Source organism: Python bivittatus, unplaced genomic scaffold (genome assembly GCF_059951505.1).
Source record: "Python bivittatus isolate LINGU-HERP-01145 unplaced genomic scaffold, Pbiv_v1 ctg000610_np1212, whole genome shotgun sequence".
NCBI classification, from domain to species: Eukaryota; Metazoa; Chordata; class Lepidosauria; order Squamata; family Pythonidae; genus Python; species Python bivittatus.
Genome location: NW_028277088.1, coordinates 58,360,981 through 58,387,450, shown reverse-complemented (window position 1 = coordinate 58,387,450; position 26,470 = coordinate 58,360,981). Strand labels below are relative to the sequence as shown.

At 38.0% G+C, this 26,470-nt stretch overlaps 1 protein-coding gene across 3 annotated transcripts in view; it reads right to left on the bottom strand.

Annotated features, from left to right (window-relative positions):
- Positions 1 to 385: 385 nt before the first annotated feature.
- Positions 386 to 26,470, bottom strand: part of IKZF1 (IKAROS family zinc finger 1) — an 83,446-nt gene continuing 57,361 nt past the window's right edge. The window contains exons 4-8 of one of the 3 annotated variants that reach the window (XM_088150116.1): positions 23,982 to 24,236; positions 13,235 to 13,402; positions 12,095 to 12,220; positions 8,380 to 8,514; positions 386 to 4,409 (exon numbers count right to left, since the gene is read on the bottom strand). In XM_088150116.1, coding sequence (XP_088006242.1) covers positions 3,703 to 4,409; positions 8,380 to 8,514; positions 12,095 to 12,220; positions 13,235 to 13,402; positions 23,982 to 24,236 — 1,391 coding nt within the window. In that variant the 3' untranslated portion in view covers positions 386 to 3,702. The remainder of the gene's footprint in view (positions 4,410 to 8,379; positions 8,515 to 12,094; positions 12,221 to 13,234; positions 13,403 to 23,981; positions 24,237 to 26,470) is intronic. The other 2 variants (XM_088150118.1, XM_088150119.1) reach the window with 2 other exon arrangements.

Here is a 26,470-nt window from a genome sequence, read left to right as displayed (position 1 = left end):
AAGGCAATAGTGACTTCTCAGATCTACTGTATTTTTAATGACTAGCTTCCTACATGAATGTAATCCCTTGCATTGCTTCATGAAAACTGAACAGGGAACTGATGAATGGCTCATTAGTTTATCTTTAAATGATTCTAAATGTCAATTAAAGTTTCCTTGCCAAGGCATGGGTATGTATTTTTTTTTCATTGATGGTTGCCTCCTTTTTTTTTTTTAATTAAGGGGACACTGCTATATAGTACCCACATAACTGGAAACAGAACATGGATAGTAGATGGTGATGAATCTTATTGCTATGTTCAACAAAAAGCAATAAAAGGGGCTGAAATTGCGAGGATGAATGCTGTAGGATCTTTGCTGAACAGGAGTAACTTTTGATTTCTGGTCAGAACAGTAAAATAAAACTTTTTAATAATTAAAACAGTGTTATTTAAAGTGCACTGTGGAACTACAGTTTAATTCTTCTGATTATAGAAAAGGCAATTCCTCTGCAGCATTAAGAGACATTTGGGTAGTATTTGCTCAAGTGGTTTGCATATCCTTGTGTTTGTAATTTTTTTTTCTTTTTTGCTTTCTCTCTTGTGATCTCTCTCTCTTTCTCCCCTCAACACAATTGTATGTATACACAGCCAGAATCTGAAAACTGTTCATCATGCCATACCTTCTATACCCTGGAAGAAATGTCCCAAATACTCTGGGTTGCAAAATGATTCATCTTTGCCTTCAGATAAAAGGTTACTTACAGTCTGTTTTTGTTTTTATGAAATTCACTTCATTGTGTTTTATGAAATTCACTTCATTGTGTTTTAAATACATTGTTCAGAAAAAGTAACTGGGACTACAGTATAAAACCACAGCAAAAATGTGTGAAATACAGGTATAAAAGGCAATGCCAAAATAAAGCTGAAATGTAAATTCTGAAAAGCATTTATCAGTTGCTATTTACAGAAGCGAGGCATTCTATCATAAGAAACTTAAATTAGTATCAATTTATCAAAACTATACATAAAAATAAAAGCCTGGCTATTGTTTTCAAACAAAACAAGACTCATTTGGAACAGGGGAGAGGCAAAAGTGACAATTCTGACTATGGGCCTTGTCAATACAGTGTAGATTACTAATATTATCCCTCCCTAAACTATATTTGCTTTCAATATCCAGGTATTCCATTACAAGATAAAGAGGAAAATCTAGAACAAGACCGACCATAAACTCTGATAATATATTAGTTGATACCTATATAAAGATGAAGTATATTATTTTAAAATGTACTCGTGTCATATGGCTATCTTGTGGGCATTAAAAACTACACCAAACTGCTTCAGATTCCCTGGTTCAGAGAACCATCATCACTCTAATGTTCATGCACGAGTTGCCTATTTTGTTCAGTGAATAGAGCCAAGCCCCAGATTCCAAGGAATGTGGACACAGATCAGCTTCCTCCATGGAAGGGAATCAATCTGTGTTCAGGACTGATTAAACTGAGGACAGCAATCAATCCATGCCTTTGGGAAAAACCAATGTGTGCAATGTATTGGGTAGCTTGTGCTCATGAAAAATGATGAATCAAGTGTGAAGCCTCAGCAGTGAAAAGCCAATCCTAGAAACCACAAATTTAAAAGCCAGATATAGAAGAGGCCAACAAAGGGGAAGTAATACAGGTAGCTTTTGCACATTCATATTTTTAGGTGTATACTTCATCATTTTAAAACGTCTACTAAAAATGTGTACAGTATAAGTATGACAAATGTTGTTTGGTAAAATGTGTCATCTAAGCGCACCTATTAATGTGCCTGACGTGGTTGCGACTCCCTATTCAGTATATACCCGTGGCAAACTTGAATTAAATAATGTGTGAACAGCCTTTCACTGTGGAGTTCTTGGGGTTCTCTGAGCCTGGTTATATACAGTGGCATGCCCAGTATATAAACAGAGAGCACACCCCATCCCATACTAGCACTGAAGATGTTGCCTGGCGGGGTAACGAAACGTTTGCAAGAAAACAGCCAAGCTCAGAGAACCCCAAGGGCGCCACAGTTCAACCTTGAGCTACCCATATTCTCTTCTATTGGCAGCCCTTCACTGTTATTAAGTTGATGCACACAAAATTCTTCAAGCTGAAGTACAGAGACAAAACTATTATAAAAACAAAAGATGCACTTTTGAGTGCAAATTGAACAAAGCATGAGGTTTGCAAATATGATTTAACTTGATAGTACTGAGTTTTTCAAAAGAATACCTCCCCCAAATAACCTCAACTTTGTAGTTTTCCCTACAATACAAACAAGTGTATTGGTGGGGGATTTGTCATCAATTTTACAATCAGCAATAAGATGGGCCATTTATCAATAATGTGCCAAATTGATCTATAAAAAAGGTGTCATCCCAATTGGGCATGTTTTACAGAAAAACTTTGGACATATATGAAGCAGCCTTATGCAACTGAACCAAATGAAGCTAGGCTACACTGCATATATGTAGTTTGCCATGTGTTATTTATCATCTTATTGATCCATTGCTAATAGGACTAAAAGCTAACAGCATCAACATTCATAAGTGAAAATAGAATTTCACAGAATAGCCCTAATACAATGCCCTCCCTTCTACTAGGCCTAAAAATTACACAAGTGACGGTGATGTGTTTTTAAGGGGAAAAAAAACATTGTTGAACAGCACCACCCTGCCCTTTCCCAGGATTCCAACTTGCTTTATAAACTCAGTTGCATGAGAAACAGCACACCGCGCTGCCGTAAGGCAAAAGTAGATAAAAATACCACAGTACATATATATATATATAATTGTTTTAAACTTCACAATAGGCTTTCTTCTGTATTTCTCTAGTCAGACTTTGAAGTTGATTTACACTGAATCTGTTTAAGATTAGTTTACAGTTTTACTGAGAGTAGAACTGAATCATTGGCCCTTGAGATATTTTTACTTAAAAGATCTGGATTGGGGCAAAGCACTTTATGCTCCTGCAAATTAATTGGCGCAAGTGGGTTTTTCTTTGATTAACTCATGAAAATGGTATTTAATGAACGTAATAGCTACTTTGCTGCTTTATTTTCAGAGCAACACAACTTTAAATTCTTCTGGCCATACTCAGCTTCCATTAACTGAATCATGTGATCAGGGCATTCATGTCTTATCATTTAGAAAAAAAATAAATATTTTTTTCTGTTGAGACAAGGATTTGGTAGAAAAACAAGTGATTTTAACCTGTCCTAGGTATAGGTTATTGATTTAGTGAATATACCAAATCATTACAAAAAGCTTTATGGTGTAAAAAGTATGTTTTCAAAACAGCATAAAAACATGTTAATTTTGTCTTTCTAGTTTTCAGTCAAATTCAGAGATGAGTGTGCACAATTAACTGACTTTAATGGGAGGAGAGGGAGGGAGTGGGATTTTGCAAGAAGCAGCTGCTAGCAAGAAAAAGGTTCTTCCACTTAACTAAAAAGTTTCTGTTTACTACACTAACATTTCTGATTACCTATGTTTGCAAAAAACCACTATTATCAATATAAAATTGTATTATGTGTGCATGCTACAAGAAGAGTTCATTTCTGGCAGCCCATCCTTCTGATATGTATTTTTATTGAATACTGTCTTGTTCATTGTGTTTTTCTTTTTCTTTTTCTTTTGTGGCTGCTGTTCATGTAGCTCCCGTTGTATGACCAAATACTATATACAGCAAAAGTTTTAATTCATGTGGAAGCGGTGTTCCCCTCGAGTTATGTGAGAAGAGAACTCATACCTGTCCTGGCTGTGATAGCCACACATATTACACTCAAAAGGATCACGGAACCCATGACAGCCCATGTGGATGGTATACATTACATGATCTAGAAACAGAACTCTACAGTGTTCACATTTGTAGACTTTTACTTGCTCCCCACTGCCATTGATTACTTTGAAAGCATCTTGCGAGCTGTCATTGCTTCCTCTCAGGAGATCATACTGCCTGTGTTCTTCTTTTATGGACAGGCCATTCCGTGCATGAGGTGCTATGTGGTTTGTTAGATATATTAAACCACTACGTTCTTCATTATTGCTCTCGGTATCAGTGGAGTCTTGGCAGCTGTTGCTGGGTGAAGGGTCCCTTTCTGAAGAGATGGACTTGCTTTTAGAAAGTAGTAGCAAGTTTTCCACTGCACTGTCCTGAGCTGCATGATTGGCTCGAGCATGGTTGTCTCCAAGGGGTTTGTGAAGCTGATACATTGGACTGATGACAGGCACTACTTCAGAGCCACCAGGCGGTGTCTGCACCAGAGGGCGCAAAGATTCTGCCCCTAGATAGCTGATGGCATTATTAATAGCCTGGTCGATGACATGGGTTTGCATCATATCATTCTCCTTCTCATAATTGGTGGTTGCATCATAGGGAATATCAGATACACACTTCTCACCTGCAATCCAAAATTGATCAAAGTTAGGCTTGGGATTGAAATATTCTTCAAGATACAGTACGAGCACTGGCCAATCAGAACTTTCAGTGACACAGAAAATAAGAATAATCTGCACACAAAGATACTAGGTTGAGAAGGCATGCACACATGCAAAGATTCTGAAATGAAATATTTCTAACACATTTTAGCAGAATCTCTGGAATTCATTTGAACTTTCCAATTTTCTGACATGCTTGTGACCGTTATCCTGTTTGATTAATATAAGTCATGATTTGAAGACCATTCTGGGTCAAAAACAGTTTAAACTTTTAAAAGCTAAATATTAATAGAACAAAGGACCTAAAACTTATTTTAACGCAGCTAAATTGCCATTTTGATTTTTTAATTTCTATTCTAATTTCCTAGAATCTCATTCCCATTTTAACATTCCAATACTATTGAGTTTTATGCGTATTCAATCCTTTACCTTGATATTGATATTTACTACAGCTATCCTGATGTGCAGTGAGCCAGATTAATTCTGGTCTCTGATTCTGAAATCTAAATTTGCCATACATTGTGTGAAATTATCATGGATCTCTCTCTCCCTATATTTCACAGTTGCTCATTAAGACTTTTCCCCCCACTTAACAAAGGAGTTTTTATTTGCCAGCCTCTTCTATGACCTGGGGAGGGGGCAAAATGCAGTGCAGAGCTGCTGCCTGCCTCTGTTTTGGTAGTCCTCAGAATAGCGGTGGCGCAGCGGCTTAATGATGCTGAAAGTTGCCGGCCAGAAATGGTCGACGCTTCAGCGGTTCGAGTCCAGCCTTCGCGTTAGCAGGGTGAGCTCCTGTTTCCTCCCCAGTTCCTGTCAACCCAACAGTTCGAAAACTCACGTGAGTAGATAAATGGGTACTCTCACTCCGGTGGGAGGAAAAATGCTGGCGGCGCCTTGCAAAAAAGGAGTCGGGAGCAGTTGCCGGTAAGCGCGAAAAACCGCGCTCGCCCGAAAAGGGCACGAAGCAACGGAAACCCCACCTCCTGCGCTCGCCAGCTGGGCTCTGCTCTAGGAAGGAGGCTCTGGCAAACCACTCCCGAAACAATTGCCTTGAAAACTGCAAGGACTCGTCCAAGCAGTCACTGCAGAGTCGGTAACGACTGAGCGCAGATTAAAAAAAAAAAAAAGGGTGAAGTCCCCTCCCTCCCAAACTTGGGGAGAATAATGTAGGTTCCTTTGCATCCCTTCATCCATCCATATCTGGCTGACAGAATCTGAGCCGTTGGAATGTGGGCCTTGACACGCCACACCATACCTGGTGAGCTGTCAGAAGTTACATACACCTGCCCTCTGAGGAAAGGGAGCTTCTCTGATAGAGTTCTGGGTTGGGAGAGGTAACTCCAAAACATGGCCCCTTTGTGACACAGCTTGACATAGTCTACTGGTCTTGCACAGAGAAGGAGAGCTGAGCTGAGAAAGGTCTGTTTCCCACTGGTGACACCAGCATGAAGCCCTCAACTGGGAAAGCTCAAAGTAGAAGCAGGAAGGAGATTACCCTCTATTTTTCTCACAGATCTCTCGATTCTCTGCAAAGACAATTTCCTGGACAAGGCAAAAGGATGAAGTACACAGTACATGCCACTTATGCTATTCAGTGTTTTTGTGCCATGATTCTGCACATTCTATTTCCCCTCCCAAGGTATCAGATTTGTGTTAGTGAAGGTAAATATGTATGGTGGGAAGCGGCAGTCAGAGGAGCAGAGAAGTAACAGAGTAAGTGCCTCTTTCTCCAACCTCTGCTGAAAATCATCATGTCCCAAAGCTGTTTTTCCACAGAATTGGAAACATACTAGTATTCCTGCATGGGTGAATAGCAGCTTTTTGTAGGGGAGTAAGGAGGTTCATTAGACTGGGACAGTGGCTTGGGAAATTCCCTTCCAGTTGCTTTTAAATTAAATTAAATTCCCCTCCAGTTGCTTTTAATTAAAAAGCAGGGCATCTAATCTTGGGCATCCAAGGTTCTTCACCATCTCATCCAATTCTCTACTTAGTGCAGAAGATCAGACTTTGTAAATTACTAATTCCTAAGAATACTTCCACATTAAGCTGTGTTTCAGACTAGAAATGCTCCTTTTTCTAGAAATCAAACACTACTTATATAGAACTGTAATGAAACATTAGCATGATCCGAAATACAACAGAGAAGAGAAAGAAAGAATATCACCCAATGGGAAAAGAGATTCTTTCTTACAACCAAAGCAGAATTGTGGCTGCTAAAGGAAAAAAATCTGGGTTACCTTGATTTCATTTTGATAAAGCCCTCATCTTTTTTAGGGCTTACATCTGGGTCTTACTAAACATCTTGCTGTCATTATTGTTATCTTCTTACGCCACACTCTGAATAACTGACAGGAAACGCTACTCTTCTTAGTCCTCATAGCTGGCAAGATTTTTTTACTATGAGGATGAGGAAGTGAGAGCATGAAAACTGAATCTTCCCCTATTCCCACATCAGGACAAATCCTTAACCAAAAGTACTCTTCTCAAAGCTATGGAAAATCCCCATTCTTTCCACATTCACAGAGTTTGTATTCTTCTGGAGAAAAGCATGACACTTTATTCTAGTGAATGTTTCTGAACCTACAGGAAAGTCTGTGAGTAATTCTTTATCCACAATTTAAGGTCATCTGATGAGGCTCTGCCAAGGCTGCCTTCATTACAAATGTCTTTGGGCGGCAATAGAGAACATGTCATATCTCTTGAACTCCAGGCCTATGCAGCTCTTCTGGCAATATCATTCTCTTCAGAAATTAGTAAATGCTATTATTCCTTAGGTTTTTTTGTTTTTTGTCTTTTGCTTGTAGCATGCAATTATGCTCTGCAAGACTAAGGCTTTTGTGAGATCATTTTTGTTGTGTATTTGAATTACTGCTGAAGTGCTCAACATTATACAGATGGGATTTTATCAATTTTGTATGGTTTCCATGCTGTTTCAGGAGCACTGATAGGAATCTGGGTATAGTGAATTGGGTGAATAATTTTCAAAATGTTAATAAAAATTCTGCACATATAGTTATTTATCTTCTATGTACTAAACACACTGTAGCCCAGGTGTTGTTCATTCCATTTCCAAGCCATATGATAAAAATTAACACATTTGTGTTGATAAACTTTACATATAATCAGTAGGTCTGGCTGCAAAAGATGGATTTTCTCAACACATCATGTATTACTGCTAATTATTTCTTTTTTCTTTTTTTAGCTGAGATTTGATAATGTGGAATCAATCAGAAGAAGCACTGGACCAGTAGAGTTACTTTAAATTAGAGACCATGGTGGACTTTCATTAAAAAAAGGGGGGGGTATTATAGGGGACAGAGGAGAAAACTGCTAAATCAGAAAAAATGTTTTTGCCCAAGTCAGGTCTTATTTCTCATTCAATTGCTCTATTACGCTCAGAGGGGTAGAACACTACAGATTTCTCAGAAGGGTGACTTTAGGAATGGTGAATCCATGGCTCTTCAAGGTGCTGGATTAACTTCAATTAGCACCAGTTGCCAAAGCAGGAATGGTGGGAGTTGTTCTAATTGAAAAGACATAGATTCAGTCTAGCTAAATAATTGACTCCATCCCAGACTAGTCAAATTGCTAAGGATGTAGTTTCTGCATCCCAGAGGCCCCTCCAAGGGCAGGTGCCATTTGCCCATCTTACACATCTTACCCAGTGTGCAACTATTTCTCTGTTCACTTTGCCTACCCCCCCTCCCCAGGCAAAATCAGAGGCAGAGGCAAAACACTTTTTGGACCCTTTCAACCATGGCAGAATTGTTGGAGTGATCCAAAATCTTTGTACATTTTTGACTTGACCACAGCTAAGAGCAACTTGGAATCCACACTTCTTGGTTAATTATTTTGCTGTTTCTATTGTTATAGAGAAATAATAAATTTGAAGAAACCAACCAGGAAAAAGAGGGAGCAACATTTAATTCTTACCAACAAATTTCTGAGGCAGAGAACTCTTACGTTTGGCGACGTTACTGGCTAGTCTGTCCAGCATAAGGGAGCGCTCTGATCCCATCTTACACAGGTCTTCGGCCATATCACTCTGGTTGGTTTCCTCTTTCATGACTGGGAAAAAAAAGTGTTAAAGGGGACCAGATGTTTTAGGCACACTTATTTCCAAAATTTGCTGAAACACTGTGGGCAGTTAGTCTCTAGGGCTGAGATGCAGCAAATAGAAAAGCAGCTTGGGGTATCTGATACTAATGCCTCTTTCATAGAGATGCAGAATCCAAGTACCCATGTCATTTTTAATGCAAGAGAAGATGAAATGTATTAAATATGTGGACATAATAATATGAATGGTTCCTGCTTTAATTTGAATTAAGCTTCAGTTCAATTTAGATTTATTTTTTTCTCCCGGTTTCATCCATTTCTTTGTCCCACCTACTTTTTAAAGCAAGGCCCTTCTCTGCAAAACAAATCAACAGTAACAATAAAAGCACAGCATGGCTTGTGACAGTGGTAACCAGTGACTTGGCAAGTGGGTGCAGCTGCTATTAAAAACCAACAAACAAAAAGTAGCTGCATAGCACAAGGGAGGAGGAAGGAAGTGCCCTGTGATGACTCCCTGTTTCTTCTCTCTGAGCTCCAGCGGGGAGTGACAAGTCAAGAGGCTATATAGTGTATGCTTTCCTAGGGAAATAGAGAAGAAGGCCTCATTGAAATCTAGCGCAGAGCCTGGTCAGGAAGACCATCTCCCTTTGGTATGGAAAAGATTCATCTAGCTATGTTCCTAAGCTACGAGGAAGCTGTAGAATAACTTCTCTAGAGTTATTCTACAGGTTGCTTATGAGACTCCTGGTTTGAATTCGAAATGAAGGTTAATTTGAAGACCCAACACAAATTAAGTGAAGCAGTGATCTTTAATCATTTTCTACTTCCCCCTTTCATTGTGGGAGGGAATTCCGTTCCTCTACCCCATAACAGTTTCTAATCCTTCAAGTTGCTGTTTCATTGTAAGCAGCTCAAAAAGCCCTGTCTATAGTGCTATTCCAGAAGAGCAACAGATTCTGAACTTCACTCTTTCATTAGTTTAGTACAAACCATTTGTTGTCAAGAGTACATTCACAAAGGGCATATTTGCTGGAGCTTACATAATCCTTTTTTTCCTACCATGGTTACCTGGTGGTAATCACATACTATTATATATCTACTCATAGCCCATCATCACCACCCATATTTCCTGCCTCTGTGTTGCAATCTGTTGTTCTTGTGCAAAAGAATGGTTTTGCACAATCCAACCAGCATCATCCCAACACACACACCCTCCCCCTTTCCATTCCTACTTGGTTCTAGGTCTCTAGCTACCTACTGAAGCATTGTCCTGAATCACTGTTCATCTCCCTGAGCTTTTTAAATGTGGGGCTTGTGTGAACTGATTCCAGATTATTTTCAGACTCTTTGCACAAGCATATTACTATATTACTGGATCTGTACAAAGTAATTCCAGTCATCTATACCAAACCAAGTCAGAACTACAGAGCTCATGTGAAAATATCTAGCTTAATTTGGTCTGTTTTATTTCTGTGCTATACTCTGCTTTATGTATCATCTAGCCTGATTAATAGATATGGTGAGCTCAAATACCTGCACATTTCTTTGTCATATTTTGACTGGTCACAATATACTCCACTGTGTATATTATTTTTGAAATAAATAGTTTAAGACAAATTTTCCTAGTTGCTCACTATAATCTAGAAACAAAGAGTAATCCCACTTGGTGTCTCAGTTTGCTATATTTATACGTTCCCTGCTTACTCAGCAAAAACAAAAGGGGTCATACAACATGAACTGTCAGAAGCATCCCAGCTGCTTTCCAGCATTTTTCTGGCATTCATTTTAGATTCTCTGAAAATGCAACAGCTACACAAGCATTGCCCAAAGAACATTAAATGCAGCATCTGCATATGAGGTCTAAGGCAGCCTTTCACTTCTGACATTTAATAAACTGCAGAAAGTACAGTATCTTCAGGGACTCCTTCTCCAGGTAGAACCATCATAGTCTGTGCTACATCATATCCCAACTGAGCTGGTCATTTATTCCTAGCTTGATGGTGGCCAAGTGCCCCCTCCCTGTTATGGAACAGCCTATCTGAAAGCTAAGTCATCGCAGGCTTTGATATTATTCTGCAGCACAGTGAAAACTGAGCTATTTTACAGAACTCTGAAGACTACCCATTTGTATGGTGGTGACAACTGAAGCAGTTGATTTAGTTGGGAATGATATTATTTTCATTGAGTTACTTCTGCTTTATGGATTCTTATATACCTTTTATTTATTTGGTTTCCCATGCATTTGGTTATGTTTTTACTGTAGTCTGCCATGAGTCATATGATTTGCCAGCATAGAAATGTAATTATGAGCAAACAAATCATTAAAATGCATTAACAGGATCAAAGGGGTTTTAATTCCATCTCACCATACACAGTGATAGATATATCAGAAACGCTTTATCTACTCCCTATTAAAGAAACTCAACACAATTTGTATCTTTTCTTGAAAGGACATTACATACCATATAGTGTTTGATAGCAATGTTAGGTATTGTGTTTCCAGTGATCTAAAGTATGCCTTTAGAAAAATTGTGTGCAATAGCCTTGCAGGGCATTCTGACTTCAAACTGTTCCAATGTAAAATGAACATGTGCTTTTAAAAATGGCATATCAGAAGACTTGTATGTAACCTAGTCTGATCATTCATATCTTACCCATTCAGACATGCAATCTGAAGTTACCGTAGCCCAGTTATCTCAACTTTAAGAGACAGTGGTCTGAATCTGTTTCTCTGTACACGTTATTAATGCATGTCCATATGCTGTGTACTTGGCAAAAATGGAATAAGCATAAATTGTCCCATTGCTTTCACATGGAATAGCTGCATTCATTTGTGTGTGTGTGTGTGTGTGTGTGTGTCTAATACATGCAATCACTGAAATGGTTGATTAACAAGGATGCTGAAACAGGAATAGGAGAAACAATATTCCTGCTAAAATTCTTCCTTCCCCATCTCAAAGAACTTTTTTCCTTGGAAGATAAAAAATTGTATCTCATGTTTGGAGCTTCCCCAAACATGAGATATAATTCCTGCTTCATTTTTCACTTCAAGCATCTGATATTGGAAGAGGTAGAGTAGTATTAACTCCCAGTATCGGAGCCAGTGGGGGAAATGAGACAAGGATGGTTGCTGATTGAGAAAGGCAGGGGAGAAAGATGATCAAACTATTGGACCTGCAAGCAGAAAGAAAAGATAGCTGCCTCTTGGTCTGACAGTAAGGACAACATAATATATAATTCTCCAAGAAGGTATAACTATTTGAAAGTAAGCAAGGGAAAGAGGGTGTGAGCAGCAGGAGAGCAGCTATTCAAAGGCAAGGCAAAGAACAACAGAGGAGGGATCACTTGCTGTACCCTCAACTGAGCAACAGTCACCAGACAAGAAGGCCAGTGGCTGTTTCCCACATTCAATCTCTCTGCCTTTGGGAATTTGGTCAGTTCCTTCCGCCCCTGAGTGCTTTCTGCAGCTCTGCTTTATACTGATCCTAAAAATGTTGGTGCTCCAAGAGAGCATTTTACTGCTCATAGAGTTGGGCCTTATAATGACATCTTATTGTGGAGCTAATCTTGCCTTTCTGCTTTGTACTCTTACCCGGATAGAGGCCGCCTGAAAGATTCATGGTTTGTAAATAGTTGTGGCAGCGCTCCTTATGTTCTTCCAAAGAGCTTCGCTGCTTATAACTCCGACCACAATATCCACATTTGTGAGGTTTGCCAACTGCAGGGGGAAATGGAATTTATTGCAGAAACTAAAAGAGATCTGGGATAACATAGTCCTGATAATAACGGAATCAAGCATGTACAAACAGCCAGACTCAACAGCCATCCAGAAGCACGCAAAGGACAATCTTTACTGCAATTCTTGGGGCATGTAATTCAGTCATGTTGTAATGACAAGAGGCCTATCGATTCAAAACATCTGGGAAAAAAGGGCCACTAAAGAGATGAAATGTAATTTTGCCAAATCAGAATTTGCTCAATTCTGGCTTGAAGGTTTGAGTTCAATACAAATAAATCTAATAATGAGCAAAACCTGCCTGATTTTTAAAATCATTTTAAAAAGTCATTTTGCATCTCTTCTATAAGAAAAGCTTTAATCATGAAGTTTTGACTTGGAAACTGTATAAATGCAAAGGTTCAAGCCCACATTCTATGCAGGTAATATTAAAGTGTTTATATCTAATGGTGAAGAAATTCTAGCTGCTGAATTTATCAGATATTGCTTCTATCCTGGAATACAGATTTGTCTAGGCTGGTTTCTAGTTATCAAATAAACCCATGCTACCCCCAACTATGTATCTTTGGTTGGGATCATGTATGGTAGAAGAACTGTTGGCCATATAGTAAGCTTGCAGATTTATGATTCACCAAGTTTTACAACCCTAATATATGGCCAACCATTTATTAGAAAATAATAAATAGCTCTGAATCAAACCTGTAGCTTGCTATATGCTTGACACTCTCCTGATTTGACAGACAGGCAAAAGATCATGAGAAACATTTATGTGGACTGCTGGGCTGCATATAGACTGATAGAAAATATGCTGTGTAAGTCTAACTGAAACTCTAGTTGAAATGCAAACTAACCAAATGGCTAGTAGGCCCTTGGTTTCAGTCAAGGTTAGAAGAAACCTGAAGTAAAATTACATTCATCTTGAATTGTCTAGATATAATTTGGTTTGGCCAAGCAGCAAGCAAAACTTTTCTAGAATTTTCTAACATGGACACCTACCGGAATGGGTCCTCAGATGGCCCGTGAGAGCATCTCTACGACGGCAAGCATAGTTACACAAGTGGCACTTGAAGGGCTTTTCGCCGGAGTGTAACTTTATGTGGCGGAGAAGGTTGCCCTTTTGAGTAAAGGATGCCCCACACTGATTACACTGGAAGGGGCGTTCGCCTACAGGGAGAATGAGAGGGAAAAATATGTGAGAACAAAACTCTTACAAGGTAATAGGAGGATGATTTCAGTGAGGAAGTTGTTTTCCAACTGGTGCTCTGTGACTTCCACCAGCTGCAGGTTTGATATAACATGAGCCTTTCAGACTAAACCTGCCAGTTCCTTAATGCTTCACTGGCTGGGTCAATTTGATCTGAAAATCTAATTTTTTTTTCTAAATCAGAATGGCACATCACAATGCAAATTCAAACTCATTTAAATAAAGTGACTGCAACATTTTGTGTTGAAGAGCCACTCTTCCTGATCAGCAGTTTTGGAATAAACCAATATCCAATTTTGCATGTTGTGGCATTTGGTGGGGTTTTTTAATGTGGCTTTTTTCAAAGGGTCTTTAAAATATGCCACTGAAGCAGCAAAATAAAAAGGAAACTCATTAAAAATGCATTTCAGGATCACAAGTTCATTTCAGCGTTACATTCTTATATTTAAATGAAAGGCACTTCATTATAACAGTTATAATAACTTCTTTTCATTTACATTTTCCCTGTATTTTCCCTTTCAATTTCTTCTCCATTACCTGGCTGTCCCTAAGCAGCCAAATCAGGAAAGAGACAGAAAAGTGTGGGGGTAGGTGGGGGAGTGGGAGGGTGGGGTGGGGTGGACTAAAAAGAGAAGTTAAGACAGAGCAAAGGAAACCGCGTCTTCCACACAGAACTCCTGACTCTCTTTGCCGACGTGTTATGTCAGAGGTGTACTACGCGCTTGTTTGTTTTGCTTTGTTTTGTTGCTTTTGCTTTCTTCAAAAAACAGTCCAGAGTAATTAATGTTGGCTTCACGTTCTAGGATGTATACATGGGATTATTTTATTGTTAAAATCATGTTTTGAAGAGAATACGCTCTTTTGGTTAGACCAAGTTTTACTAGATTGCCAATCAACCTTGAGCTTTTTAAGTGATTAATCTCCTGCTTCTTGACAAACTAATAGGCTAATTACAGTTTGGTGATATTTACATATTAATAATAATTCAGGATAGATGCCTTGTAAATAATAAAGGAAGCTAGAAACCATTGTCTTGCAGCTAATCAAGCACTGTTGCTTATCTGTAACAATTCTCCTGTATTCTGTATTTCACTAACATGTCAGAACTAAAATAACTTCAACAAAGGTAAACTTCACTTTCCCTCTTGATCAGTTTAAGTTTATCCTCTACGTTTTATCAGTCAAACCTGTTCATTTGTACATTAAACCATGCTTCCCTTATTTTCTCCCATGTCCTCTGTGTAACATCATAGTACTTCAACAGTAATGTAGCAGAGGAAGTTAGCAAGGTGCCACTGCCCCATAATGATCTAACCCACCCTCTCTTCCTCAGCAATCATTACTCCTATCCAGCATTACAGTGCTCATGAAAGGATGGAATATACCCTTTTTATATAAATGCTAGATCCTGTCCAATAAGGGTAGAGATCCAGTGAGGCAATCAGTCTGCATCTGAATATATCCAAAGAAGGGCAGTTCCTTTAATCTGTTCTAATTATTATTAAAACATTATTTTTCTAACTGAGAAATTATTAGCTATTTCTAGATATGTTCATCTTAATAAACTAATACATTTCTAAATATGTTAGATGTAACCAACAAATGCATATTTTTTCCAAAATGAAGAATTATTCCAAAGGGAAATTTGGATTTAAAATATTAAAATGGTAGATTAATCTTTTTGCCATCTTCTTTATTATCCTGTTTATAATCTTATTATCCTATTGAACAGTATGTTAAAGTTTAGCAAGTCATAAATTCCTCCCCACTCCTGTAGCTAAGGTAATCTTTTCTTAAAGACTAGTGTGGTTCAGTTGCCAAAATGCTTCTTTTAGAAAACACATATTCACTAGTTTCTCAACTATCAAGGCAATCTTGTAGCCTTCAGTGACAAACTATACCTTAGCTTAATCAACTTGACAGGTTATTGTGAGATCAAATATACTTTGATTTAATTGAAGAAAGGTAGTCTATAAATGTAATAAAATATGGACCATGGAACACTTGGGCTATGGTCATTTGATCAAAATATTACTATTTCTCACATTGAGTCTACAGAATTTAGTCCATGGCTCAAGGTCTTTGACAGATAATTGGGGGCAATTGGCTACAAATTTCAGATCTTTATGAATTAAAACAAGTGTCAATAATGTGAAAGCATGACTGGGATTCCATTCCTTGGCATTTGTTCCCATAATTCTCTGGAAAGGAACATAAGAATGAAAAAGCCAGGTGTCATAATTTTTTTGTTCAGTTCTTATGCCTTTAGGGTACAGCACCAGATTGGTTCAGTGGTTAAAGGTACTGGGCTAGAAATGAGGAGATAGAGTTCTAGTTTTGCCTTAGGCATGAAATGAGGTGGGTGATTTTGGGCCAGTCATTCACTTTCAGCCCTTCAAAGAAAACAATGGCTAATTGTTTCTGAAAAATGTTGCCAAAGAAACCTGTATGGAGTTGTCCATGTGGTCATCAGGAGTCAAGACTGACTTGAAGGCACTGTACAGAGTTGACATCTTTGAACAAAGTTACATTTGGGAGAAACCTGCATTAGATGTAGGTCTATTTGGTAAGGATTTCACATATTTTAGTTTCCATGAAAGGCAGCCCATTCTTTTAAAATTATTCTCCCTACTCATTAACACATAATGAATCTGGAAAAATCTAAGAAAAGAAAAACCATTTAATTTGAGTATTGTATAGTTCAATATGGATGCAGATAAATGTGTAAGGATTGCCCCTCTTACTGAAAAAACATGGAAAATACTGTGAAAATGATATGCTTAGAAGGGATTTGGGATATTCCATGCTGATTGGGAAGGTGTGGTGGGGATGAACATTTTGTCAGAAAATACCAGCCATGTGTCTGTTGCAACAGCATGATGTGATTCCCATGAATTAGTGAATTATGTGACTACTACACAAAACATCTACTGTAAAAAGCAGGTGAGATTTCCTTATTACTTATCTTCACTACCTTAGAGCTTCACCTAATAAACTTGCACATGTCTGTCAGAAACTAAAGGCAAAGCGGGGTGAGGTTCTAGGAAAAATCAGCTTCCCTAATCAGGAAATTGGAAACAGCAGCAAAATTTGAGGAAAAAATGATTACCATCTGCACTGTCAGGCCTAGTTCCTATGGCTTGGGCAGATACCAACTTGAAGCTAATTCTCTGTGCAACTGAAACACTGTATTTTAATGTGCCTCAATGTGAAAATTATTTTAAAGATAGCTTTGAAAAAGAAAAAGACAAATATAAGTAGAATATTGAAAAAAGAATCTTCCTTTAACTAAAGATGCACATTGCGAAAGAGTAAAAACACATGTTGCATAGGAAAAACAGAAGCAAAGTGCTAGAAACTTGTAACAGCATCCAAAGAAAAATAGTTTGCAAATGAATCCTAAAATTGCAATTAAGCAATATCTACATAGAATTCAGATTTTGTACTATAGATATTTCACTTTAAGAGGACATGGCAAAAGACTAAGCTGTGGAGTAATTTTAAAATGTGCTATAAGCTTTTTAAGAATGAGGAATTTAGGAACAAAAATTATTGTTTCCTGATGTGGAGAAAACCTTTGCCTTCTGTTTCAAATACTCGATTGCAGATTTAGTTATCTAATTGCTTATTTATTTATTTAAAAGGAAAGTCAACTTCCAGGCTAGCTCAACTCTTGGTGACTTTCGTGGAAAAATTCATCCAGCCTTCTTGGCATGGTTTGGAAATGGTTTGCCACTGCCTTTTCTGCAGTATTTTTTCAACTTAAATGCCATCTATTGATCATTTGCTACTACAGTTAAAAATAATGGTGCAATTAAGGGAACAATGGTGAAAAATGTGGAATTTAAAATCTGTATATCTGTAGATACTATTATGTTGATTTTGACAGACCCAGAATATTAAATCAAATATGGTAGTAATCATGTTATGGTTATAATACTCCTTAGGACTGTTAGAATAAAGAAACTACAAATAATGGCTGATTCTCTCCAGTAGTATCTAGTTTAATCTTTCCAAACTTATACAGCAGTTAGGCCTAAACAAACTTGGGTTAACCATTTTAATTAAAAGCAGGCTATTTGCCACTTATAAACACTCAAGAAGAAGGTTCTTTCATGTGCTATGATTTCAGTCAACTGCAGAAAGTGTCATTATTATAACACATCAGGCACTTATGGAGAGAATTTTGTTCTGAAAAGAGCAAAAAATTGAGGTAATCCCATTTAAATGCAGGACTTTTTTAAAAATGGAAGATACCAAGTATACTTGATATCCTGGCAAATGTATCTTGGGGATTGGAATTACACCTTTTAACTCATATCAGTCATTCATTACATTTGCTACTTACTACTAGGGCTATGCCAGTTTGGGGTAGTGGTTAAGGCACCAGGCTAGAAACGGGGAGACCGTGAGTTCCAGTCCTGCCTTAGGCATGAAGCCAGCTGGGTGACCTTGGGCCAGTCCCTCTCTCTCAGCTGTGGAAAGCAGGCAAGAGCAAACCACTTCTGAAAAACTTTGGCAAGAAAACTGCAGGGACTTGTCCAGGCAATTGTCAGGAGTCAACGCTGACTTGAAGGTGCCAAAAAATCCTTAGGGTTATGCAGTGCTAGGGATTTGATCTTTAAAGGTGTTTCAGAACAAGTGGGACCATGAAAGAGGCACCTGTTTTGCTATGTTTATGCTCCCACACAGTTTATGGAATATTGAAAAGATGCAGAAAGTATGGCTCACAGTTTCCAAACCTCATGCTTTTATCTGACATATACTGAAATGTCACCAATAGTGCATCACATTTCCACTTCTAATTTTCACAGTGCTACTGAAAAGGTAAGATTGGGGAGAAGGTGAAGTTGCTTTCTTATGACTAGATCTGTACAAAGCCTTCCAAAGAGATGGTTCATAATATGAGGGAGTGCTTATCTGCTACACTGTGGCTACTCCTAGCTATCTCCCCATGCCTGAGCATGCACAGCTACTGAGCTTTGCCAGCACATTGAAGGATGGTATCAGGAATCAGCAACATCAGACTTCTTTGCCAGGACCAACTGCCTACAAGGTTAAAATTCCTCCTTTAATTCACTGCCTTTTCAAACACACAACCATGACCAGAGTGAGGACACGACAGCAGCCTCCACTTGTTCTTGCATTCCCTCTGAGTACAAATTAGGTCCCGAAGGAGAAAATAAGCAGATAAGTAGTAAATATTCCATAGACTAAATCCTAGAGCCAAAAATGAAAGCCTAGAAACAATAATGATATTTATACAATTTGGGGATCAGAAAACTCTGGGATACAGAAACATGACACTTGGGTGAGATAGAGGACCGTTGATGGAATCGAGAATATTCAAATCACCCAGCAAAGTAGAGCTAAGGTGGAACTATAGAAAGATGGCCAAAAGTCAGAATTAACTGTTTCTGTCTGTAACCTGCAAATGATGCACAGGTCTTTAAGGCTGTAGCCTTAAACACATAAAGCATGCAGGGAGAATCTAACAGGAACAGCTGGAAACTTTGGGACTATACATTCTGTGGAGTAACAGTCAAGCCCAACAGTCTATAAAGGGACTCATTTTAGCACATTCCCCAGATTTCTCTGCAACATACATGGCCCTGTGTGGCAGAAGTTCAGTAGTTCCTCATAGATAAACTGATGTGGTACAGTTCCTTGAGGGTAGAAAATCTGAAAAGTACTCTCCTAGGTTCAAAATATTTTGAAGGCAGGGATTGAAGTATCCAGAGTAGCATTGTTAAAACCATATAACTGATAATAGCATACAAAATCTCTCCCATAAGACTGCCATCTCAGGTCATGTCCCCACTTGCAATTTATAGTATCTTCTAGAATCATCCAGCCATTGCTGTGCCAAAATAAGATTTTTTAAATTATTATTACTACTTCAGTGATAGCTGGGTGACGTTCTAAAGATGCTGTAAATCACTTAGGGCAAATAACCTTGCTTTGCTTCAGAACACGAATGGCTTCATCACAATCTAGTGAATATTCTTATATTTAAGATCTCTGCCTGGTCTCCTTCTCTTTTTAAATTCAGAGCTCCACCAAGGCCTCTATCAATATTCATATTTGTATGTGTTCATCACCATGCACTACTACTACAAACAACAATAGTAAGAATTTCGTACCAGAAGCAAATCTTCTGGTAGTTTTTGCAATGAAGAACATTGGTTCTTCATTGCAGAAACAACAGTGGGGTTCACACAATCCTTACAATTCATGAACAAATTAGGGCGGGATGACACTTTGCCTGCTGACAATGGTGCCCTGATGCAAATGCCATGACACAAGCTAAGAACTGCATGCATGGCATCCAAAAGGAAGGAATGCATGTGCTTATCCATATACACATACAGGACTCCTCACATAGGCTGAAAGCCTGACTGGCTCAGGATTTTTCCTCACGCGTAAGCACCTGGGTGCTCATTTCTGGGTACAGAATACCTCTCCATCCCAGTAGTGGCAACCTGTAAGAGTTCATGTGAATCCTCTTTACAACAAGCTAACACCGACAGAAAAATTAGTCAGGCTGAATACAGTATCAGGTATGTATATAAGAGGGAAAGTAACTATCTGAATACATGCTAAGAATTTATCTAAGAATGTTTATTCTAAAAAGCCAGCATCAGTACAGTCAGGGTGCAAAGATTCACAGAAATTAAGCACCTTACACTGCACAGTGGACATGCTTATTCAAAATGATCATTAGTCCAATAATTTAGGACTTAACCTTTCTTTTCTCACAGTATTTCCCTGCCTTTCCTCTTGAATAAAGTATATACTGTTTCACTTCCATTAAAAAGTCAATTTAAAGATGATCTTGTATAATTAATTTTTCAATTAAAAAGATTCTTTTTAACAATCTGTATTTTCTTCAAGTTTCAGGTAGCAATTCTAACAGTAGATTAGTGGTCAAATTTGTCTTCTTCCATACGGTATGCTATTGTTGCTTACTTTAACTGTGAAATAATTTTCTAAAAATATTTCTAGGATAATTATTGGGGTGGATTTCATCATGAATACTGAATCATGTCTAGCTATTTCTGCCTACAAATCTAATAAAGGAATTATCATGTTACTGTTCCTTCAGGGAGTCTGCAAAATATGAAGTTATTCCTCCAGAGTTTATTCTCCAGGTCTTCAACTTGCACAATGAATGTATTTAATAACTGCTCCTGCTTAGCTAATTTATAACCTGATCTCCTTCATTGTTTTATTTAATCTTTCTGCATTTTGTTAATATATTTATTTTCAGAGCATCCTTCTTTATTTTACTTTTTTAAAATGAAGCTTGTAATAACAAAGAGTAACTTGCTACAATTTGTAACTGAGGATTTTCTAACATCACCCCATTATGTAATATAAGACCTGAGGTCAACAGCTATAACCTGAGTACAGACTCAAAAACGTTGCAACCTATCTGTGAACATATTCAGCTGCTGACAGTGATCCCTTGAGGATACAGAAGATTTTATTTGTGGGAGCCTGCTGTAGATGAAGATGAGGGGAAAGAATCTTTCTGATTTGTTAGAACAAATGGGAAAGATGCTTCTGGAGAGAAGGCTACATCAGCCATTTTTCCTTGAAGAATCATTAATGGGAGTGACTAATGGATGCATTGGGATGGACCAAACCTGTAAGAGTTCAGGGAAGACAGCTCACTTCAAGAAGTTTTCTTTCACCCACTGTATTTCTCTAATAATTAGAGGATTAGGTGAGAAGAGTTCTTACAGTTCTGTAAGAACAAACAATTCCTCTAAAACAAGCTATTTTTAATTTATCTGGCTTGGATTGTAAAAGTCTGAAGGGAAAAAGGGCATTGAAATGGGGAGATGACATGCACTGTAGCTTCAATTACTCTAAAGCATCCTTAATCTAATAGTAGAAAAATATTTGTGTGTTAATATTTTAAGGAGTTGAGGATTGTTCAACCGCTGGGTCAACAGTTAGAGCATGGGTAGCAAGAATTGTGGTAAATATTATCAAACTCAAGTGGAAGAGTTATCTTAGGGATCCATTTGTGTTGATGATGGCAATGAGGAAATATTACTTTTTTCTGTACTACAACTGCATTGGGACAGCGTTAGCCAGCTGAACTTGGTTGAGCACTATAAAGCCAGGGAGCACCAGGAGATCTGTCTCCAAAGCTTGCTGTGGCCAATTTGACATTCTATGAGAGATAAGATAGGGCTCAGTTTATACAACCTAACAATAAGAGCAAACTGTTTGTCTGTTTAAGATCTACCACCCACTCCTTGGATCCATCTCTTTCCAGATATTCAGAATCTGTCTGGAAGATTGAAATTACCACTTGAACCTCAGAGGTAATCAATACCTCTGTTTAGAAGATTTTATTCCCACTATATTTAAAACCTTTAAAAAAGAAAATCAAATTGGATCCTTTGATTCTGAGTAATTATTATTCTGTTTCTAATATACTGTTGTTGAGTTAAAGGAAAAGAAGTTAGTTTCTCAATTTTGTAACTGATATTATTTTAATCTAATTTCTGGCCTGGTTTGGGGACAAGACATAGCTTGATTATTCTATGAATTGATTTACAAAAGGAATGGATGAGAAATTTAACCTAAAATTCTCCTCAGCCTCTTTATGGCTTTTGACACCATCATCTGTGGTATGATATTGATATTCTTGGTATGGTACAGTATGGTATAGTGTGGTATGGTACATTAAGTCATGTATTCTATCCTTCTGGATTTCAGGATAGGACTGGGCAGCACAGTACTGGAGTAATTCTAATACTTTCTGGAGAACCTTAACCAGCAAGTGATATTGAAGGGTTCCTGTGCCACCTTATAGAATGGCAACGTTGGGGATATCTTGGGGTTTTCTCTTGTACATGAAGTCAGTGGGAGAAATTATCAAGGGGTCTGGATTAAAGTAGTGGATAACATGCAGCTCTACCTCTTATTCTTCTAATAAACCCTGAACCTGCATCTGGAGGCAGCTTTTTGTCTTATGCAAGTGCACTCAAAAAATGAAGAAAAGAAACCCTAAACTGTTAAAATGATGACCACTGCAAAAACATGCATGTACATACAAATAATTTCATACATAAGAATGTGTATACAATTAAGACAAAATTGAAATTAATGGCATTTGCTTCTTGGAATCAATAAACATTTTAGCTGCCTGATTAATATGTTGTGAGCAGAATCTTATAACATTTTCCTGGGAGTAAGCCATATCAAACATAATGTCACTTGTATTGGATTAGAATGTATATCAATTAACTGTACCACTACTTCACACCTTCTATTGTAAAATATACTATGAATAATTTGTATAAGGTTCACTGCCAACTCAGAGTACAGTAACTTTGGAAATAACCTAAAAAGGTAATTGTTTTATACAGAAATATACGGAAACATTAAAAGCAAATTTTGCCCAAATAAAGAAAAATTGATTTCATTTAATTTTAAGATGCTTTTTGGTACTTAGATGTTGACAAGTGAAAGAAAAGTCAAAGATATGAAATAAGCTTTTATACTCTGTTTAGATCACTTTGAATAGTTGCTAGTAGAATAAATAAAATCAAGTATTTTTTACTCACAGGGAAGTGGGAGCTTATTTAAACTATCTGTTCTGTGTCATTATATAATATGTGTGTGTGTGTGTGTGTGTGTGTACACACACACACACACATATGCACAAACAATCAGAGAATATTTGGAATGATTGATTTTCAGTGGGGATAGAAAGGCTTTCTTCTGTTCATATGAGTGGTGTGACAGTAAGGACCACAACCAGTGCCCTTCCTCACATGTACCTTATGATATTTAACTTTCCATTTTATGATGTGACAGTGTGCATGTGTGCAGCTCTCACTCAGGAAGCCAGTCTTCATATGAGAGCAGTTCAGCTTCTCCTTATGGCAGGATAAGTATAGGCAAGCTGATGCTGGAAGGTACCAATAGCTACCTTCCTTGGCACCCACCTGTTTCCGTGCCATACCCGGCTTTTGTTCTTGTGTGCTTTCTTTAGGTGCTTTCAATTTAAAAGAAAGTCAAATGTTGCAAAGCAAAGTGCCCGTTATCATCTTTAGTTTCTAGAATGGCTCCATATGTCTCACTGGATGCACAGACATCCTCAGAAAATAAAACTGGGGGTGAAGCTCTGTTCTGTTTGAAAGTGTGCCCACCTGCTTAGTGTGACCATACCAATTTGTTTTATGATAAGCTGACACTTTTGAGAGTGTGTAAGCCTCCCTTCCCCCCATTTTATGAAAGCATTTATGTCAGGTTCTTAAAATTCTAAATGTATGCAGTGGCACCCCAAGGTTACCTATCCCCAGTTTTATCAGTTTATACAATCAGGTTGTTTTGATTTTTGGAGGAAGCCCTCTTTTGCATGAGAAGCAATAGCTATAAATATGATGAAGTTCTACATAGCATACAAAAGATTACATGTTCACAAGGCTCACATGAATCAATCTCTTCCTCCTGTTGTGGCAGCCTTTCTAGTAGCTAAAGGGGAAGAAAAAAAGAAACACTGCTAGACCTTACCAGTGTGGCTTCTCTTGTGAACCATAAGAACATTGGGACCGATGCAAATTATCCCACAGACATCACACTTTAGCTTTCCGTTAGGGAGTCGAATGCCTCCAACTCCTGACATGGCTTTGCTGCCACTGTGTGAGCCATTCATTTTGTCTCCAGAGGCATCAAGCATTCGTAAATCCTCTGCACATTCTTCCCCATTCATTTCACAGGCACGCCCATTCTCTTCATCACTCTGTGTCTCTACTTTAATATTACTGGCTGAAAGAAACAATAGAGGGATGCCACTCAGTGCTTTTTAAAAAAAAAAAACCAATCAACAGCATTGTGGGAAAGAAACAGCACAAAGGAAAGCATTTCTCAATAATACACTTAACAGTATAATGAAGTGACAAATTACTGATGTACTTACTTGGGTGGAATGGACTTATTTAAAATACATATACAATATTAAAGTGTTTACATGCATACTTCTAAGTTTCATATCGTGACCAAGTCACGTATCAATGCAATGTGCAAACCAGTGGGATTATCAAAGTATCTGGCAGCCACAATAGCTGCTTAATATATGGCCATGTTGGTGACTAGAGAATGTGGCCAAATTTTGTTTTATTGACTGTAACATTTGTCGCCATCAATTACATTGATCATTTAGACATGGCTCTTTATTGCATTATTATTTTATTTTTACCAAATTTTATTTGATAATATTTAGTTTTCTTTCATCTGGTAAGTTTTCACCTTTATGCTTTTCTAAGTGGCATCTTAGTCATTGACTGTTATAAAAGTCTGACTGGCATGTGATTGTATAAACAAGGCCAGCCCACCAAGCTCTTTCATAGCTCATTTGTCATAGATGTGGCTTGCCAAGACCTTGGTAAATCTTAAAAGCAACCTAGCAGAGACTCCATGCATGGCTAAGGAGGCAATGGGGTACACTTAGTGGGTGTGCCCAAATGCACAGATCTGACAGAAAGGTATGACTTGTATTTTAACTCTAGAACCGTGGTTCCCATCTTTTAGGCAGTCCCTGGTGCAGGTGCCAAAACACAAACGACAAATACGTGCTTTTTAAATAATGGCCATCATTTTGGAAGACTGCCAATTCCAGAATGATGAGGCTGTTCTTTTTCAAAATCTGAGAAGATTTCAGGTGGGAGCCATGAAATCCTGTGAGATTCTGCCATTTTCAGTTCTACAAACTCTGTTTGCCATAGCACTGGCACCTACTGCAGTGCTGCCCTGACTTATGTGGAACTCCACATAAAGGAAAAAGTTGAAAGTCACAGATCTAGGGAATGAAAGCAGAAAGGGATCACAGATCTAGGGAATGAAAGCAGAAACGTTTTTGCCTTACCCTGAGTTTAGCGATTTGCTAAAAGTTGTGTCACTAAAATTTTTGAATTTTGACAGTGCAATATGGGGGTAGTTCTGGGGACAGAAAACTGACACCTGTAATCCACAGACTGCAGATTGCTCACTTCAGTTCTATCCCTTTCTCTTTTCTTTGTAAAATAATTGTAATAAAACTAAGTGCAGACATAAGTGGAAATCCTCTTTCCTATTAGAAAAGCAGAACAATTCTGCAAAAGACAGAAAAATATACATCAAGAAGAAGTAAAGTTAGAAACACTATTTCTGACATGCCATCTTTTGTATATAAGGAGGTTTCTTTTTATTTATTTATGTACAAAGTTATCACCCATTCCAAAAATTCCAGAGATCTTTAATACTGGAGGGGATATAAATGTCATTCCCACCAGTGTGTAAGTATGCTGTTCATGTAGCTTGGATTTTATTCCTTCTATATACAGGTAGTCCTCACTTACCAACTGCAATTAGAACCAGCATTTCCCTTGCTAAGCGTTAAGTGAAACAACATGTGACTGCACTGCACTTACGACATTCTGCTGTGGTTATTAAGTGAATCATTGCAGGTCATTAAGCGCAACATCACATGACCGCAAGTTGTGACTTCCTGCCAGCTTCCCCATTGACTTCGCATGTTGGAAGCGGATATGAAGGTTGCAAATGGTGATCATGTGACTGCGGGACACTGCGACTACCATAAATGTATGCCGGTTGTGAAGCACTCAAATTGTGATCACATGACCGTGGGGACGCTCTGATGGCCACAAGTTTGAGGACTGGTTAGAAACCTATTATTTCAGTACTGTTGTAACTTTGAACGGTCACTGAACAAGGCAGGTGGTAAGTGAGGACTACCTGTATTCTTCTAAGTAACTTACCAACAGACAACAATTTCTTTTTCCATGCATAATCTATAACAAAGTGTTAATCAGAATTTGTTTTCAGCTCCTCAGACCATAGAGAGGAAGGGGAGGTGAGTAGTATTGTCTAGATTATAAATGGATAGCAAAAAATGGGACATTATTTCCTCATCGTTTCAGCTGACTTTTTTTGCATTAAAAGTAAATTTTCTGCCATATCATTATACAGGGTCTGGCCAGGTATAACATTCGGGAAGTAAAAAT